This window comes from Sciurus vulgaris (assembly GCF_902686455.1).
Source record: "Sciurus vulgaris genome assembly, chromosome: 4".
Taxonomy (NCBI): Eukaryota; Metazoa; Chordata; class Mammalia; order Rodentia; family Sciuridae; genus Sciurus; species Sciurus vulgaris.
Window position 1 is genome coordinate 53,465,257 of NC_136464.1, and position 18,754 is coordinate 53,484,010.

Sequence of the window (18,754 nt, forward strand, 5' to 3'; positions counted from 1 at the left end):
TTCTTAAAACTATTGTCACAATTATCAGTGCAGTACTTTAATATTTCTGCTATGCTGAAAAAAGTACACGGAAGAACCTTATTGAGGCAGAAACTAAATTCTTAGTGACATTTTTGATACCATGTTGATCATCATGGTTGGAAAGTCAGTCTAGAGTTGTCACCATTTCATCAGCTTCATTGGCTTAGTAGTCCTTGCCCAGTTATTTTGCCTCATTAGATATGAAGAAGTGGAGGGATGCTAAAAGTTAAAACTTATGTACTCACTCTTCCTGTTTCTTTCTTATTCTCACTTATGCTACTAGTTTTCTTCTCCTTGTGGCTCCAGTCTTTTTTTCTTTTATTGTTTCAGATTATAACTCTCTTTTCCCTGCCATATTAAGGATATTTTGTACTCACCCCATTTATTTTGTCAAGCTGGTGGTTAGTGCACCCATTGTTCAGAAGCATTCTTACCTTTGCTTGCCTAGGGCATCCAGTCTGCCTTTCATATAGTAACATTGGCACTTTTTACAGCTTATGAATTTCTAGAGTAACCAATCTCAGATTGGCAGCTAGAGTCAAAATGTTGCCAAATATTTATTCCCTTTATCTGATACTGTTTTATTCAATTGCTTTTCCTGTTTTTATTATCTTAAGAGTTCTTTCCTCAAAAGAGCCATCAAAACATTTCCTTTTCTTTCTGCAGAACACCGTCCATAACTGCACCGTACCATTTTCCTTCTGTGCTGTCTTCTTATATCCAAGTAGAATGTATGCCAAGAGTCCCTTGCCTCTACCAATTTCTGCTAAAATGACCAAGTAGACTTTTTCCTTCTACAATTAAATTATTGTATTAATTAGTTTGATAGAGTCCAATAAATTCTTTCAATAACTCTGACTATACTGTCAATAAACAAAGATGAAAGCAACAAGTTGATTTTTTTTTTAAGCTTGACTGTTAATTCAACGTTCTCAAGTGTTAGTAGGCCGAACATGATCAGTTTTTCTTCTGTATCATCACATATGATGTAAAGATTGCTGCAAAGCACTTTCAAGTGCTCTTTTCCTTAACATAGTATGTTCACAGCCATTCAAAATTCCCTTCTTTATCACTAGCATCTACCAATAGAATATTCAGTAATATTAGAATATTTACCAAGAACAGAGGTCCACTAATCCCATAATATTCCCTTTTTCCAGGTTCTGAAGGGACTATACCCTTAGAGCAAATGAAATAGATGTTTAGTTTTTGATGAAGTACCCATCATTTTATTCAGAGGGCATTCATCTGATAGGTGCATTCCTTAAATGGTGCTACAGAAGAACCCTTGGAATATGCTGGTCTTATTGTCCATAGAGGCAAATGATTTGTGAAAACAACTAACTATAATGCAGCCGAAAGGCAGCACCAGTGAACATATGGTACATAGAAATGAGGCAGTGTTAGAGATTTCCGAGCTAATTAGTAGTCTTGGACATTTCCCTTTAATTCAAGCAGGTTGGATTCTGCCTGTATGGTTAGAAGCTTTTGTAGGTGATAAAAGCAGTGATAAATGAGTTAGCAACACTAAGTATCACCCTTTAATGATAACCTTTGCAGATCTAAAAAAATCAGGCAAAAACTGTTATGTCACAGCTAAGAACCTACTAGTACTGTTTTGGTCAGGGCTTAAACAAGACGAGGAATATGTCTCTAAAAGCTAGCTCTGCCTCAAAGCCCTGGTGGGTCCTTGAGAGCCTTTCTATATTGGATTTTAGAATATTAACAGTGGACCTGTGATACTCCTGCATATTTAATAACTTCTGCTTTTTAGGGGATAGTGATGGTCTCTCCTATTAGACTCTTCTAAGATGAAAGACTGCTTCAGCTATGAGTGATCCATATTATCTAGCTGATTTCTGCCTTGTTAACCTTTGTCACTTCTAATACATAATCCCCAAAGTTGTCCTTGATCACACAGATTCTTGTTAAGTAAATATACTACTGTTGATTTCTACTTCTTCCACTTGGATTAAATAAATATCTTTAGTTTCCAGATTTTGAGGATTAGTTTTGTTGGCTGTTCTTCAAAAATAAAGGAAAAACTTGACCTAAAAGTTCTTACTAAATAAAATAACATCCATCATTAGAGCATTATTTATACAAATGCATTTTATTGTTTTAAACAGAACCAAAAGGAGGCAGAAAATACTTGCATATAACAAATCCTAGCTTACAAATTTTTATTTTTTAAGTGGTGACACCTCTATCATTCAGGGATTTGTTTTGTTTCTTCAGTGTGTCTTGAGCACTGCTGTTAGAAAAAAGCACATCTGGCATAAAGTATAAACCAGTGTCTCAAAACACCGGAAGAACTTGAAGAGCAAATATTTTTCTTATTTCTTCTAAGTAATCTTTAGTAAAATGAAAGGTGATCTTTGGCATAGATTCATACTTTAAAGGCATTAATATTGCATTTATATCAGGTAAGCAACTATACAAATATGCTGAGGGCCTTAAAATAATCTTTATCAGTTAAAGGAAACAGAGGTAGCCCGTGTGTGCAGGACCACCTTAAGACAAGTGTTACACATCTGATGTTGGGATCTAACACACATTGGGGGTGAAAGGGAAGCATATTTAGACAAAGGGTCTCACTCCTTTACTTTCTTCATTCTGAGTTTGGAAAGAAATATGGTTTATGTGCTGGAGAATGCTTAGACGGCAAATAATAAGTATGAAAAGAAAAAAGTTGCCTTCTAAGTTTGCCTAATAGAAAACTTACTATGGTGAAAATTAAATATTATGCTTCTTACTCTCTTAAACAGTTATATTTAGGAGAGGATAAAGGGCTTTGATTGTAGTTGGTTGAAGGGAGGTAGGAATTTCAGGAGTATTTACCATTGATTTATTCCCAGAAGCACCCAAATTCTAGTCTGCAAATACCACTGTCCCTTAGGTAGAAGTGTCTTTTAACAGGATTGCCATTTCATTGGACAATCTCACAGGGTGAGTACTAATTCTTAGGGCTGAATTTCAAAAGGATAAAAAGGATCTTTCAAAATTACAGACAACGCCAAGACACAGTAAACATGTCTGTAAACATGCCGGGAGGCCAAGATAGGAGTGAACCCAGGAGTTTGAGACCCGGCTTGGCAACAGTGAGACCCCATCTCCAAAAAAAGAAAAGAAAGAACACCTACATATATTTAAAACCTTATTTGGAAAGGGTTTAGGGGAAGACTACAAAAGCCAGGATAAGAGACATGATTTGGTTAAAAATTAAATGCAGCATTTCAGCTTAAAAAGAACAAAAGAGCTAAGAATGAATGATAAGGCCTCAGCACAGACCTCTGTAGGCAGTGACAAAGCATGGAACGCCTGGGCAGGACCCCACTGGGAGGATGGGCAGGGCCACACCCTGGCTACTCTGCCCCTCTAGTGGCAGACAGCACCAGGACACACAGTGTGTTCACGGGATGGTTACCTGGGCAGGCTGAGGCAGGACATGAGACAAGAAGTTTCCCTAGCACATTGCTCAAGGGCATAATAAAGACAGAATCATGTGATTCTGTGATTTTTCTCCTGGCAATGAATTCTGGTTTTATACTTTGGGAAACTTGAATTAAATTGAGGATGAGAGGAAATGAGTCCCGGCCAAATATGTTGGGGCCCCCCCAAAGGCCACCTTTTCCTGCAGCAGCAAAACTCACTTCTGAAAAGGACCCAGGTAGCACAATCCAGGGAAGGCAGGCAGGGTGGGCAGCAACGTGGAAAGCCCAGATAATTTTTTGGAGGCACAGTGATTTTCTTAACTGACTTGCTTGGGCTCTGGGTCTGAGGAGCCTGAAGGGGAAAGTGGAGGCTAGTGAAAAGGAAGGGAGAGGGAAATGTCCTCTAGGGTGTCTGGCTAGTGTTTTTACTCTTAAATTCGGAGCTTATGTGAAGTCCATGGGCTAGAAACCCAGTCTGCCTATTGAGATAGAGTATACATGAGTTTAACTGTGTTTGAGAAGACAGAATTTATATGGAGACACATTTCAAAGTGTCCATGACAAAGAGTATAAATGTTTTGCAATGTGAAGAGGCCTCCATTCCTTTCTGATATGTTAGGCCAGGATATGGTTTTCAACCCCCAGCAACTCCAGATGGCTCCTGGAACTCAAGATCATTCTTCTCTTCAGTAGGGGTTTCTGTACCAGCCAGGTTTGGCTGGGTGCCTACTGGTACCAGGGAGTCTTTCTGACCCAGCGCAGTGTAAATCCAGCATCTGTTCGAATTTTGATTGAAGCAGCTTCTGCTTCTCTCACAGTCTCCTTCACAGACTGCATGAGGTTCTGAGCATTGTGAACCAGCATCTCTGTGGCCTGTCAAGAAAGAAGAGCTCTCTGTTACAGTAGTCCCTGATGCAATCCTGTCTCCAAAATAGTGTTAAGCCAAGAATGGACTGCACTTGACCACACTTTCCCCTGCCATTCCCTGTACTCGCTCACATCATTGATGGATTAGCTGTATAACCGAAAAGGAGCCCAAAGCAGACCATCATTGATTTTCTACCATGCCCTCGGATGGCCTATAGTCTATACTCTTTCTTTATCTTCAAGTGCATTCCTCCCTCCAGACTCTTTTGATATTTATCCCCTCTACCTGGAATAATCTTCCCCTAAGTAAACACTGGTTCCCCCTCCGGTGTCCTTCAGATCTTTTTGCTCAAATATCACCGTGGTAAGGCCTGCCCTTCTCATTTTGTTTCACGAATCACCTCCCCAACTCTCAATATTCCTCACCTCCAATTCTTTCATTTTTCTCCATAGAATCCATCATCACTCACTGACATACTGTAAGCTTTACCTAGATTATTGTGCTTAGGACAGTGCTTGTCACATAGGAGGCATTTCATAAATATTCAATTAATGAATTGGGGAAGGAAACCAAATGAAAAAACCAACCACTTTATAAATCTATGGAACTCCAAAGTTTATCTTCCAAACACAGAATGCATAGAAATGGAATTTTGTTGGTACTCTGCTCATATAAAGTCAGAAACCTTAAATGATTGTTTAACCCAGTAATTCTTAACTATTTTTAAATGAAAGTTGTGGGTTTTCCCCAGAAAAATGTTCACATGTATTAAATTTATGCATGAAATTTCAAAGGGGTCACAGATTCTGGGAGAAGTAACTATGATCTTGAATTTTTTTTTTTAATCTTTTTTTTTTTTTTTGTCTTTTTTGGAACTGAGGGTCAAACTCAGAGCTTTGTGAATGCAAGGCAGATGCTTTGCCACTGAGCTACATCCCAGCCCTGGTCTTGAATTTCTGATCAGAAAGTCTTTTCACTTGTCAACCAAAGGCCTCATGAGCAGAGAGGTCTAGAGACTTGCCAACCAGACTTCCATGACAGAATCAGGGTGAAGACTCATGACTTCTGACTTATAGTCCTGTATTGATCTCACTAAGTTGCTCAGACTGGCCTCAAACTTATGATCCTCCTGCCACAGCCTCCCAAAGTAGCTGGGATTACAGGCATGTGCCACCACACTTGGCCTACTAGACAGTTTAATGGAGCAGAGTAGCTATTCCCAAGACACATTTTTGTTAGTTAAATGATTAGACCTGAATCTTTTGAATCTTATCCCTCCTTCCCCAATTTCTCCCACCTTTAGACAGAAGAGATCACATGACAGGAAAACAGCCCAATGCCCAAATGCTACCTAGAATATGTGGGAGTTAGGGGTGAAGATACAGTTCCCTTGATTTGGGAGAGCTATTGGATTAGAATATGGTAGTGGAAGCAGCAATAATGGAACCAAGAAGAAGAGCCTTCTCATATCTTCTATAGTGCCCCTACCCTCTGTTTTCTGGTATAGAGATCAGACTGTCTTCTAAATTATTTGTGAGTTCTCCAAGGGGAGGGATTGTGTCTTTTTGTTCTGTTTTGCTTTTGTGCTGCGGATTGAACCCAGGGGCACTCTGCCACTGAGCTACATCCCTAGCCCTTTTTATTTTTTTTATTTTGACATAGGGTCTTACTAAGTTGCTATGGACTTTGCTGAGCTGCTGAGGCTGGCCTCAAACTTGCAATCCTAACTCAGTCTCCCAAGCCACTGGGATTACAGGTGTATGTCACCATGCCGGGCAAGACTGTGTCTCTTCTTTTCTTAACTCCCACAACACCTGATATGAGCCCTATCTGGGCAGTGCAACAGAGATGTGCTCCTTATCAAAAGAAGAAACTGGGAACCTGGCTCAGAGCAGGACCTTCCAGAGGGGAAATAAGGAAAGGAAGGGGTACTCAAATGAGGATGAATTGTTTTGTTTTCAGTACTGGGGATTGAACCCAGAGGCACTCTACCCGCAGCCCTTTCTTGTTTTGAGACAGGGTCTTGCTAAGTTGCTGAGGCTGACCATAAACTTGCTATCCTCATGCCTCAGCCTCCTAAGCTGCTAGGATTACAGGTACCCACCACTGAGCCCAGCAAATGAGAGTCTTCTGAAAGATCTAAGCCACAATTTCACAATGCAAAGAAATAGGACAAATTCTCAAGAAGTAGTTGCTAAGATATATGCAAGAAGCATAACTTAAAGAGAACCCTCCCCCCATCCTTCTTTCTCTCCGAGAAACTTGAAGAAAGTGTAAGAGAAGCACCTCCTTGAGCTGTCATTTCAGCCTCTGAACAGGCCTAACCACCTCATACTCCTGCACACCCTGCATTATTCATTCCCCTAAAGCTGGAAAATCACCCAGAGAATGGGAAGGCAGACAATTCTCTCCAGCCCAAAAAAGACACAGTGAGTGGGAGTGAACAGGCAGTGGAAGTTTTAAGAGAGCCAAGCCTATTATAAAAGGGAAAAAAACTGAATAGAATCCTAACTGGCACTGATGCATGGTGTTTTCAGCCATTTAACCTCCCCGTGCCTCAGTTTCCCATCTGTAAAATAACACAAGTTGCCCAAGTGCTTTACTTCCAACGCCAAATTTCTGATGCATCTAACAAAAGACTCTCCTCATGAAAAGAATGAGTTGTATGAATTCATTCTCCATACTGAATATTTCATTCAGAGGTAAAATGTCTTTAAAAGTGAATTAAAGTAAATGGCACAGAAGCTTCTAGTAAGAAATCCAATGCTGCAAACACATACCTGCTCAGATTCCTCATCACTGATGTTGGTCCGGCCCAGCATGGTGGCCTTCACTGTAGACAGGATTTTGAGCTGGGTGCTTATAGTTGGGATTCGCTCACATACCTAAAAAGAAAGTTTACTTTGGTGTGTGTCCATAATTGTCTTGCCCACAAGTTCCTTGGGCACAGGACATCCACTTCTGTATTTCAAGGGACTGGCATACAGAAGGCACTCAAATTACAACAAAACACTTGTTTTCTCCCTGGGGTCAGTCCAGTCCCTTTGTCAGAAGCCAACACATTCAAATCTTTCCTTTGACTGAGAAATAAACTTTCTTGAGTCTGTCTTTCCCAAACTCACATGAATACTTCCCCTTTTTCCATTTCCCCTACTCACCCAGTTTTCTCTCTGTGGCTTCTCTCCCTCATACCTTCATATTCCTCCCAAACTCTCCCTGCCCACTCTGCCACACATACACCCTCTTTTCCCAAGTACCTGTAAGAGGTTGGTTCTAATCCGCTTATCTGTGCACTGCTTGGCAACTTCCTTGGCCAACCGAGTCACCTCATCTGAGGCCTTGGCAATGTCCTTAGCACACTGGATGAGTGCCCGCTTGGTACCACTGCCCCCTCTTACCAGCCGAGACATCTCAGCCATTAGCAGAGCCATGCGCTTGGCTGCTGCAATGATGTCATTGCCCTAGAGAGAAGCAAAGACATGTGTGAGCTCTGCCCACACACTGACCAAGTTAAGGAAGGAGCAGAAAAACGAGAGGAGGGAGCCTGCTGCTCTAGCAGCCCTCTGGAAGGGTGAGAAGAGGATTAAAAGGACAGTTCATGATATGGATAGCACTGGAGACAAAAAGGATGAGGCAGGCTACTTGATGAGAGAGACAGAGAATCCCCTGACTGGAAAAGGAAGACCTGGATATTAGTCTGTAAGGGCAACATGTGCACCCCAGGCATGGCACTGAACAAGCACTTCAGCATCTTCTGGTTAATAGTGTCAATAAAACGGGGTCAGGGCCAAGGAATCAGTGAAACAGGCATTTTCATTCTGTAATAGGAGAGAAAGCAGTAGAACTGGCCAGAGAGGAAAAATACAGAGGAGCCTTTCCAGATGCTGAAATCATCCTCTTCATCCTTACCCTGGCTGCAAATAGCTGCCAGGACTCTCACGACTTCACTAGAATTTAAAATCCAAAGTGACTATTCACAGCTGGGGAGAAGGGAGCATAATTTTCTGATCCAATCTGCTCCTGCCCTTCCTCAACTGTCTCATTTGTCCTGTCAGCCTGAAAATAATGTGTCATTTTAATCTTTCACATGTAAAAACGTCAAGAAATCAATTTTTCAGTCCCTTCAGCTAACGTGAAGCCTCCAATTAATGGAACCTTCAGCTAAGAGAATGCTGGAGAAGGAATCAGAAACTCCACTCTAATTAATGGCAGTTTATTTCACATTTGGCATTTGGTTCACTAAAACCTTCATGGGTTATAATAAAGATATATATAAGTAATTTATTTTATGCCCATAACAACCTAAAATTACAGCATCCACATTATTTTTAAAAGGCCAGGCCCCACTCATTTCTCCCCTCATGCTTTTCAATTTATAAACAATGCAGTGAAGCATACACAAACCATGCCACTACAAGGTGCTCTGTGAGAGACAGACACCATGAAATGGCTAATTGTTTATGCTGGAAGGTGTGTGACATCTCAGGCAGCAAACTGAGGTTGGAGAAAACATGTCGGGGAAGAAGCCATGAGGTGAGGGGTGTATCAGATGAGGCCCTCTGGGCCACCGCTTCCAACACAGACCTAGGATCATTCAGAATTTCATGACTTCAGTTAGAAGACAGTGTAGCGTCAGGGTTAGTTATTATCCATTACTCTTCAAACCTTTCTTCTTGCAACATGCCACCTTCAGAGGAAATAGTGACCAGTACCACCCGCTCTTTTCCCAAAATTAGCTTTGGTTCAACCCCAAAAGCCGAAGTTCTGTTGCTACCTAGCCTGTGGCCTTGAGCATTTGGTTTTCCACTCCTACCCCGCCCACTGAGAAACCTGAGCAAGCTGTCAGTGAAGCCTCATCCCTGTGGGCTCCCATCAAGGCCAGCATCTGCTGCACAGCCAAGTGCAGGGCAGTAAGCAGTCCTTCCCAGAGACCCTGCAATATAAAGCTGCTTCTCACCCTAATCAACTCTGCCTGAGCCATCCATCAGTGAGTGGTCAGGGGCAGGAGGTAGGGGCCAAAGCTCAATGGTCAGGTCAGGGGATCCCTTAATGGTTGACAATGGCTCCTGACCTAGAAGTCATTGAGAGATGCAGCCACGGCTTCCCAAGAGATTTAAAGTTCCAACAAGGGTCACAGAGTTGGAAAGAAAAGGAATCCTTTCAAAAAGTGACCCCATTTCTCTTTATCCCCCAAACATAAGTGCAATCCAATTAATCTGGCATTAGCAGACCTACCAAACTTGTGAAGCCAGTCCTAACAACAAGGTGCAGACACACAGATACCCACCCTGCTCAGACTCACAGGACCCACACAGATCATGAGTGATGCAATGTGTCAAGGCTGCACATGGCCAGATGCATTTGGAGCAGTCCCCAACTGGGAGTGCTAATCAGTACCTTACTAGACCACTTGGTAGCTTCCCGATGCAAGGACTGAGCCGCGGCCAGAATGGGCTGGTTGACCGGCTGATTGGATGGCATTAACAGCAGCTCAGGTTCGTAATCGTCTTCCATGTCAGAGGGGACAGAGAACCCAACAGCATCAACCGCATCTGCCTCAGCTACAACTCCTATACCCACCTCAGCGGCTGGGATACCCGGCTTTGTCGATGGCAGGAAGGATGAGAAACAGGGATAGTGTTAGTAAGAGCAGTAGGACTTGGGAAACTGAGTTTCGGCTGGTTTAGTAACCAAAGCTTGCCTAGGATGGGAAAGAAAATGGCATACTCTCCAGGGGTTGAAGGAACCAAGGTCCAGCTCCAGCAGCTCTCAGCCCAACTCACCCTGTGGTGAAGGAAGAAAAGGGTCTTGCTCCAATTACAAAGGGTTTCCAGAGAAATATGGAAATTGATTTGAGTGATGCAATGTGGTTGACAATTGCATCAATTGTCAAGCTACATTCATTTTTTTAATACACTCCAAAATTAAACTTACCACATGTACTCATGTCAGAACAATTTTGAGTAGCAAAACCCAATTGTAGTTCATTACTTTTAAAAGGAATTGGAGGAGGGAAAGTAAATACAACACACGAATTGCTTTGAATAGAAGAAAATGAACACCTTGCTGGGTCATATGGTCACTACATTGTTCTGGGACACAAGAAGTGACAGGTCAGCTCTACAGCTGCCAGACATAGATCATTTCCTTCAGGAGTTAAAAGTTCCTGAATTAAAAACGATATATCAAAAGTAACAAACACCAAACTAGGAAAGAGACAGGAAAACAACAGTGGGTGAAGAGGATTTATCAAGCACCCCACAATGATCCAGCTGTAAGAAACCTTAAGAAAATGCCCTATCCGGCCTGTTATAGGGAAAACTCGCTCAGAGTCAGATCAGCTCGCTGGCATGTGCACACATGTGCGCTCTCTCTCTGTCTCTGTCTCTCTCTCTCTCTCTCTCTCTCTCTCATACACATACATACATACACACACACACACACACATTCCCTCTCCCCCCACCACCGCCCCCAAAGTCTTCAGAAAGAAAGCTTCTACAACATCTTATTACATTCATTTCTAATACCAACCCCAAAAGCTTCTCCTTGAATACAACCTCTCTCTCCTATTGCAAAATAGGTTCTCTTTCACCCCAAAGTTGACTTAACAGACCGACAATACATGAACTTGATCAATGAATGAGGCTCAGCTCAGAAGAGCCTTCACAGGAGCCCAAAATGGGTACCCATGAAAGAATAAGGACCATGAGCCGAAGATCATGAATTTAGTATTAGAGGTGGGAATTATAAGAGATTTGAGGAGGAGACAGGGGGATCAGATGCTGAAAAGCAGGCTGAGGAGAAAAGAAAAAACAAATTGCCTTAATAAAGTCGAACCATTCACATGAAGAACAGTGACCACAGGTATTATACATCAAACATCTGTAACCAAAAGGAAGTAGGAGTTTGTATAGAATTTTATTTGCAGTTGCTATCAATCTTTAAAATCATTCTGTACATGATCTGTCTCACCAAAAGGTGAAAATGAAGTTGGAGGATTCAGGGTCAACAAGGGGTTCAGTTACCATCTAAATCCTCTCATTTAAACTCTGTCTCAACAAGACTCATCCTCATTCTGTAGAGAATAGAGAAGCTAGCTCACAGCTGCTAGGGATGAGTGACAAATTGCACAAAGACAGATTGACACACAAATACATATTCTTCCCCCAACATACACACCTTTCAAGTCGTTCCTGGCTTCACACAACTCAAAGTCAGCAAACTCCAAATGCTCAGACCTCAGGAGACACTCAGACCTAAAGTATTCTGGTCATAAATGGCAGAGAGGGGCAAATATGTAGGCCAGTACTGTTTGCCCCTTTTACATTTTATCTTTATATTTTATTAATGTTTTGTTTAACTGCACAATGCATCTGAATTATAATGAAATTTACATTTCCTTTGAGTAAAATCAACTTTCACTGTCACACTCCCCACTCTCTTTATACTCAGGGAATCAACCACATGGTCCCAGGGGTATGCATGCCCCAACTGGAGAGCTATCATTATAAATAATTGCAAAGATCAGGTCGAACGCTTCCAAAGTCTCCATTCCTTCTTAGGAGTGCACGGCTAAGCATTTTGAAAAACACAGAGTTAAAAACCAAGTTTAAGGGCTGGGGTATAGCTCAGTGCTAGAGTGCCTACCTAGCATGCACAAAGCCCTGAGTTCAATCCCCAGCACCACAAAAACAAAACAAAAAACAAAAACCAAGGTTAATTTCCCAGCCTTGGGGGGGAGGGGAAAATCCAAGGTCAGTTACAGGTATAGGCAGTCCCTGGAGACTACATCAAAATATAGGATTGAATTAGAAACAGTTTAGAACTACGTTAGAACTACATTTCACTGCAAAGTTAAAAATATTTTGCTCTTATCTAGAAAAGCTACCACTCATCATCATTCAGGGGGAAAAAGGCAAGTGATTGATGGGGCATAACTGCTGCGGCATCCAGGTTTTTATCCACCACAATAATATTTACACTGAGCTGGAGTGAGCCAGGAGCTGCCTGGAGTTGAAAGGTAGGATGATTTCGAGAAAGAACAAAGCCTATGGCATCTAATACCAATCTATCTGCTTCTAATGTGAATGCAAACATTTCATTTAGCTGTAGCAAAGCCCACAAAAGACAGTTTTGTATCTGGAGGTCCGACAGTTAGCAATGGAACATCTAAAAACATTTAACAAGAAAGATAAGCAAATTCTAAAAGACCCCAAATGTCCAGGGTCAGTGCAGCTGACATTCTAGAGGGCAAAGAAGAAAGGAACCTACTTCTCAAACCACAGGCATCCCAGCTTTTGTTTGAGCTACAAGAAGGAGAAACCATCAAGCATCAGAAACATCTCACTAAATCACAGGTAAGGAGAAGAACATGCTATCAGCAACATAGAAACCAAAGCAGAGGGACAGAGTGACTCCATCAGGTCTCTTCTTCCAGGGCTATGTGCCTAGCTCTTCATCCTTTCTCAGAAGACGTCCTTTCTTGACAAAAAGCTTTATTACTTACCTTGCTGGACCATTTACGAGCTTCATCATGGAGCTGCCTGGCAGCCATCATCATTGGCTGATTAATCACCTCCCCGGCTTTCTGCTCGGGAAACTCTTCATCCTTTTCCTCTGGTGGTGGGGGCCTGGGTGGAGGGACCTCACCCTCAGGCAGAGGTGGTTTGGGAGGCGCGAGCTCATCTGTTAGCTAAGAAAGAGAATAAACAGGTTTGTAAGTAAAACCCTAGGAACTACTCCCCCTTAGAATTCTTTCCTTTCCTCTAAAAAGCATCTCTAGAAAAGCCACCCACATTGACTTCAAATAAGACCACCCACACTGAGCCACAAGGACCACCTACTACAATCTCAACAGAAGCATTTTTTTTTCTCCACAAACAGCTAACTGTGGTGGTCATATCCCAGGGAGGCATACACAACACCACCAGATCAAGGATTCCCAAAGATGATCCTCACACAAGATCGAAGTTCTAAGTTCTGGGTCAAGGTCTATGAAGGGGTATCTGAAAGGAAAATAACTTCTTTCTTAGGCCTTAGGTTCTTCATCTCTCAAATGATCTCAAATGATCTCTCAAAAGATCCTGATTCTTTTTCTTTTTTCCTTTAACTTTTTTTGAACCTAGTTGTTGTGTTTTTTTAATTAGCAGGACTTTTACTCATTTATTTTGTGGTGCTGGGGAACTGAACCCCAGGCCTTGTGCATGCTAGGCAAACATTCTACCACTGAACCACATCCTCAGTCCAAGATCCTGACTCTTAATGTCATGAATCTACTGATGATAAAAGCAGTCATTCCCCACGAATATCTCCACCTGTCAGCCCTAACCACTCACCAAGAGCACAACTGAGGGGGAAAAAAAAAAAAAAGAACTGTTGGTGATTGGGGAAGCAATATTTACTCCCCAGCTATATGCACAATCATCTAATTCTGTCTTTGACAAATTTAACATATTCTACTGATATTAAGTATGGGGAAATAAATCAAAGAGAATAAATAAATCAAATTATTGCTTTGATAAGCTATTCCCTACATCAAGGTATTTCCAATAATGTTAGTTCAAGTAAGTATCTAAATATAATCACTATTTCTATTTCTTGGCTTTGTACCTGCAAGATATTGCCCATTGAACTTCTTGCTAAATCATGGGTAATTTATTCATGGTACTTAGAAATACCCTGCCAGTATCAAAAGATCTTTTTTACATTTTTTTTAGTTACCAATGGACCTTTATTTTATTTATTTATATGTGGTGCTCAGAATAAAACCCAATGCCTTACACATGGCTACACCAATGCTCTACCACTGAGCTACAACCCAGCCCAAAAGATTTTAAATTATATCTGGGTAAAAACTTTTTTTAGAAAAGTATATATTACTTTTGCTACTAACAATAAAAAATAAAAGTAAAGAACCTATACAAAATTCTAAACACCATTAACAATTGGGAACACATGAAATTTCTTCAGAAGCTGTGCGAGGATTTAACCTCAGCCCACCACCTCATCACTCTTTACCTCCATGCTTACCAAAGCCAGCTCCTCTCCTCCAGGATCACCCCATCACAGGAGGCCAGTACCACAGAGACCCACATACAAGCACTGGATTATGACTCCACTAAATTTAAGAATAAAAATCAAGATCTGCCTCTGACTCAAGTTCAAGTAAAAGCTAAAACAAGCCACTTGATTCTTGAAACTCTAAAGTAGTTTACTTCTCTCTTGCTACATTCTCAACACCCTGCTGCTCAATTCTCCCCATCACTCTGAATTTACTTACTCGGAGCTGTTCAAGGTCTGGTGGAGGAGGTGGGAAGTCAGGCTCCTGAGGTTGGAAGGCTTCTCTGACCTTGGCCACAGCTCCCAGGATCCGATATCCAGAGTCCAGGAAGCTCTTTTGCAGGCCTAAACATAGGATACTCTCACTTTCAGCCGGGTAGGTCAGTGCCCCAAAGCACTGTCTGTCCAGCAGAAGAACTGGTTTCTATTAACAAAAGCTGAATGTGAAACTGCCAGTAAGCCTCATGGGCAGTGAGTAAAGGGGAAGGGAGGCAGGGCAAGTCAGCTGCCCTGAGTCCTGAAAAGAGTAGATGCAGGGTGCCATCTGACTGGACAACTAACAGACAATCAGGAGATTCCTGGGCAAGAACACTCCGGCCTTGGGTGGCACCCATCACCCCTCTGAAGATGAGACAGTCAAGAATCATCTGCCCAATGCAGAATATGAGAGACATCATATTCAGATTGGGCACACATTCCCCAGAGTACTTTTCACCTTTCTCCCTACTCCTTTGCTGTATTTGGCATTCGGCATGCTAACCCTTATGCTGAGCTGCTGGTGTACAGTCACCTGGAATTAGGAATCCTCAAAATATTAGAAACTCCAATAAGGGAACCAACTATGTCTTTCATGATGGTGGGCTGAGAACACCAGAAAGATTCTGCCTGGGCCAGGGATGGATAGGCCAGAGCTTCCTTCCCACTCTCTCACTGGATCCTACTCACAAATGAGATTAGAAATATTGGGTGTTCAAAATAGGAAGGAATTCAGATTATTCCAACCAAAGGAGTGGCTCCAATTACACTCTGCTTCAGTGGTACTGAAAATATGATCAAAATTTAGCTGAAGAAAACCCAGATTCTTGAGGGCCTAAGAGATCAGAGGTTAACTTCAACCCTCCATATCTGACAGAAAAAGAAAATGCTTTACAAAGAAAAGTACGAGAGAATTTACATCAGTGATATATAAGGTTATATATTCCATATACATATCGCAAATTGGTTATCAGTCGTCTTTTTGAGAACTTTCCCAAACAATGATTGTACGGGGCTAGGAACTGTTTAGCCAGACAACATTAAGAAAGTACAGTGAAGTTGAACCAAGATATCTACATACCTGCCAATACCGTAGAGGTGTGGACAGAAAATGATTAACCTAGTATTCTCAAACCAAGTGTGTGTGGACTTTGTATGTGGTGGTTGTGAGGTGCATCTTATCTCACCACCATGCTTTGTTGCTTACCAGGATCAGAAATGTTTCCGGCCACAGCCTTTGCATCCATCACCATAGGGGAGATTGTTTTGCTCAGTTCATCAGAGGCAGCTTTCACAGCCTCACGGAACTTGGGATCCTCAGAGTTCTCCACCTCCCTCTTCGCCACCAGCAGGATTCGGTTGGCCCGACGCGCAATGCTTGTTGCCCCAGCAACCAGCATCTGAGGTTGAATGTTGGCCATGGCTACCTTACACTTGTCCAGATCTTTTTTAATTGCTTCTTCAGAAGCATCCAACAGAGATTTGGTATCAATGGCTTCGTCCACCAGCCCTGTCAGGAGAACAGAAATGGAATTTAGTTTCTGTTTTAGAAGAATAAGAGACTCCAAAACACTCATTTCTATTTGTTTCTCAGGACAAATTACAACACTCAGAATTCTCTCTTTCAGCTCAAAGTTATTCCTACACAATCAAAAGCTTCCAAGTAAATACACTGTAGAAAAAAGTGAGGACACAGTCAGGTAGGCTATGTGGATTTGCAACATTTATACCAACCGTGCCTTGTATCCACCCCAGACAACCAGAAATGCAAAGACATCAGGAGGAAACCAAGATGTGTCTGAAACCTTCACCACATCACCACATTATCTGCTAATAACATTTTCTCTCTTCACATCTCACTCCCCAGCCATCTGTTGGTTGCTGGCAGCATGCAGTGCCCAAGATGAGCCATGCGGAGGATTCCAATAACCCTAAAAGCCTGTTTCTTATTTCTGTTACCTCTCTTCAGACACTGTGGGAGCTCCACTTTCATCTCTGGCTTCTATAGACCCCTGTCAGCGGGTTCTGCAGGGACAACGAAGAGCCTACACTCTCCATTTCTTCCCTTCTCTCCTATCTCTCCCTCCACAGAGAATGGAGAATGAAGAAAATTCAGAAGTGCCACTTGCCACTTCAGTCGTACAGACGCAGGTTTGTTGGTGGTTGGTTTCTTTTTTTTTTTTCTTTTTCTTTTTTTAAACTACGTACTTGATAAGTTGGAGGAAACTCTGAGACAAATTCTATTAAATGGTAGCTATTGTGGTTCCCTGAAATGTGAACCTGCTGAAAATGACAGGGACACTCACTGTATCCACAAACACCGCCTCCCAGCCTCTGAAACTGAACTCTGCCTCAGACCGGGCAAAGGCGCTATTCAAAGAGAAGATAGGAGCTGTAACAATAAACATCACACTGGGAGGGTGGCACTGAAATAAAAGAGACTCAAAGAGTCTCTTCAGACAAAGTCGCAAGGCTTGAATGAGAAACCACCACTGCTCAGCAGCCTTAATCAGGGCCAAGAACACTGTTGAGCACATGACTGTCCCTTTATCCAATTACAACGGAGTAACAAAACCAGTCCTGCTTGGGTTTCTCAGAACTCATTCCTCATGGGTCAGACAAGAACTTTACACACAACTCTACCTGTCATTTTTTCAACATTATCAATCCACTGGTTCTTCATGGTTTCAAAATGTTCATAAGCGGCCTGATTTCCAGGGTTCCTAAGTAAGATGCGTGCAGCCGAGATGACCTGACAACGACAAAACAACCTTTCAACACCACAGTACCCTCATACTCAAATTACAAATCTGCAATGAGAGCTTCTCCTCTTCACCAAGAGATGGCACCATAAAGCCAAAAACTGACAGGTTTTTTTAGGCTGAACATATTAGGTTTGGTCTCATAGACAGCTCCCCAGAGTGGACTCTGTGCACAAAGGTTTTACAGTCAGTGGCCAGATATGTATATATAAGATGAAACCCAGGACCTTATGCGTGCCAGCCAAGCACTCTACCACAGAGCCACTGCCACCGCTCCTGAGGCCTGATTTTAAGGAGGTAAGAAAATTACAAAGTGCTTTCACAACCATTTCTTACTTAATCCTGACAACCTATGTAATCCCTCACTTTGCAGATGCAAAAACCAAGACTCAGAAAATTTAAATGGGTTGCTCAAGAGGTCCTGACTAGTCAGTGACAGTATTTGGGGAAGAAGGAAATAATGTTTACTAAGTATCTAGTAAAATACAGTCTACATATGCATATTTTTAATGCTAAAAGCAGTCCATTAGGTTTGTTAGCTTCATTTTCCCCAGGTGAGAAAACCAAACCTCAAGGTCATAGAGGATTCAAGGTCAGTTCTCATTTTTTCCAAAGGTAGTAACTTAAGCTTACTTTTCCGTTTCTCTTTTTTAGAAATCTGTTTTATACTCAAAGTTTATGTTTTTTGTTTTGTTTTGTTTTGTTTGGCGGGGGGCAGTTGGTACTGAGGATTGAACTCAGGGGCACTCAAACCACTGAGCCACATCCCCAGTCCTATTTTATATTTTGTATAGAGACAGGGTCTCACTGAGTTGCTTAGCGCCTCATTTTTGCTGAGGCTGGCTTTGAACTTGCAATCCTCTTGACTCAGCCTCCCAAGCTGGGGAATTACAGGCATGTGCCACCATACCCAGCTAAAAGTTTATGTTTTATGTTTCATTTTTATAGAGTTTTTCAAGAAAGTTACACATTTTGTATTTTATGATTTTTTTAATTGGATGAATATAACCTTTCAGGAAGGTCTAATTTGTGATGAGGGTATAGTTTACTGGTAGAGTACTTGCCTAGCACATAATGCCCTGGGTTTGATCTCCAGCACCACAAAAATAGAGAGAGGGAGAATATACGGATTTAATTTGCTAACATGCAACATAGGCAAAAGTTGAATAATTAGTAAGACATGCTTATTTTCCCTCTTTCTCCCCACAAGTTCCCATGAAAGTCAGTATTATAGATTTATAAAGCCCTAATATGGTTCCCTATGTATTACAAGCCCTTAATAAATATCTGCTAAATAAATGAATGAAAAAACATTTTTCTATAATGTGAACAGAAGTAGCACAAACATCACACTA

At 41.8% G+C, this 18,754-nt stretch overlaps 1 protein-coding gene across 1 annotated transcript in view; it reads right to left on the minus strand.

The window, feature by feature from the left end:
* Positions 1 to 2,115: 2,115 nt before the first annotated feature.
* VCL (vinculin) overlaps positions 2,116 to 18,754 on the minus strand; it is a 105,381-nt gene continuing 88,742 nt past the window's right edge. The window contains 8 exon segments of the mRNA XM_079135970.1: positions 2,116 to 4,328; positions 7,104 to 7,208; positions 7,581 to 7,784; positions 9,721 to 9,924; positions 12,830 to 13,015; positions 14,603 to 14,727; positions 15,845 to 16,147; positions 17,281 to 17,389. Coding sequence (XP_078992096.1) covers positions 4,182 to 4,328; positions 7,104 to 7,208; positions 7,581 to 7,784; positions 9,721 to 9,924; positions 12,830 to 13,015; positions 14,603 to 14,727; positions 15,845 to 16,147; positions 17,281 to 17,389 — 1,383 coding nt within the window. The 3' untranslated portion in view covers positions 2,116 to 4,181.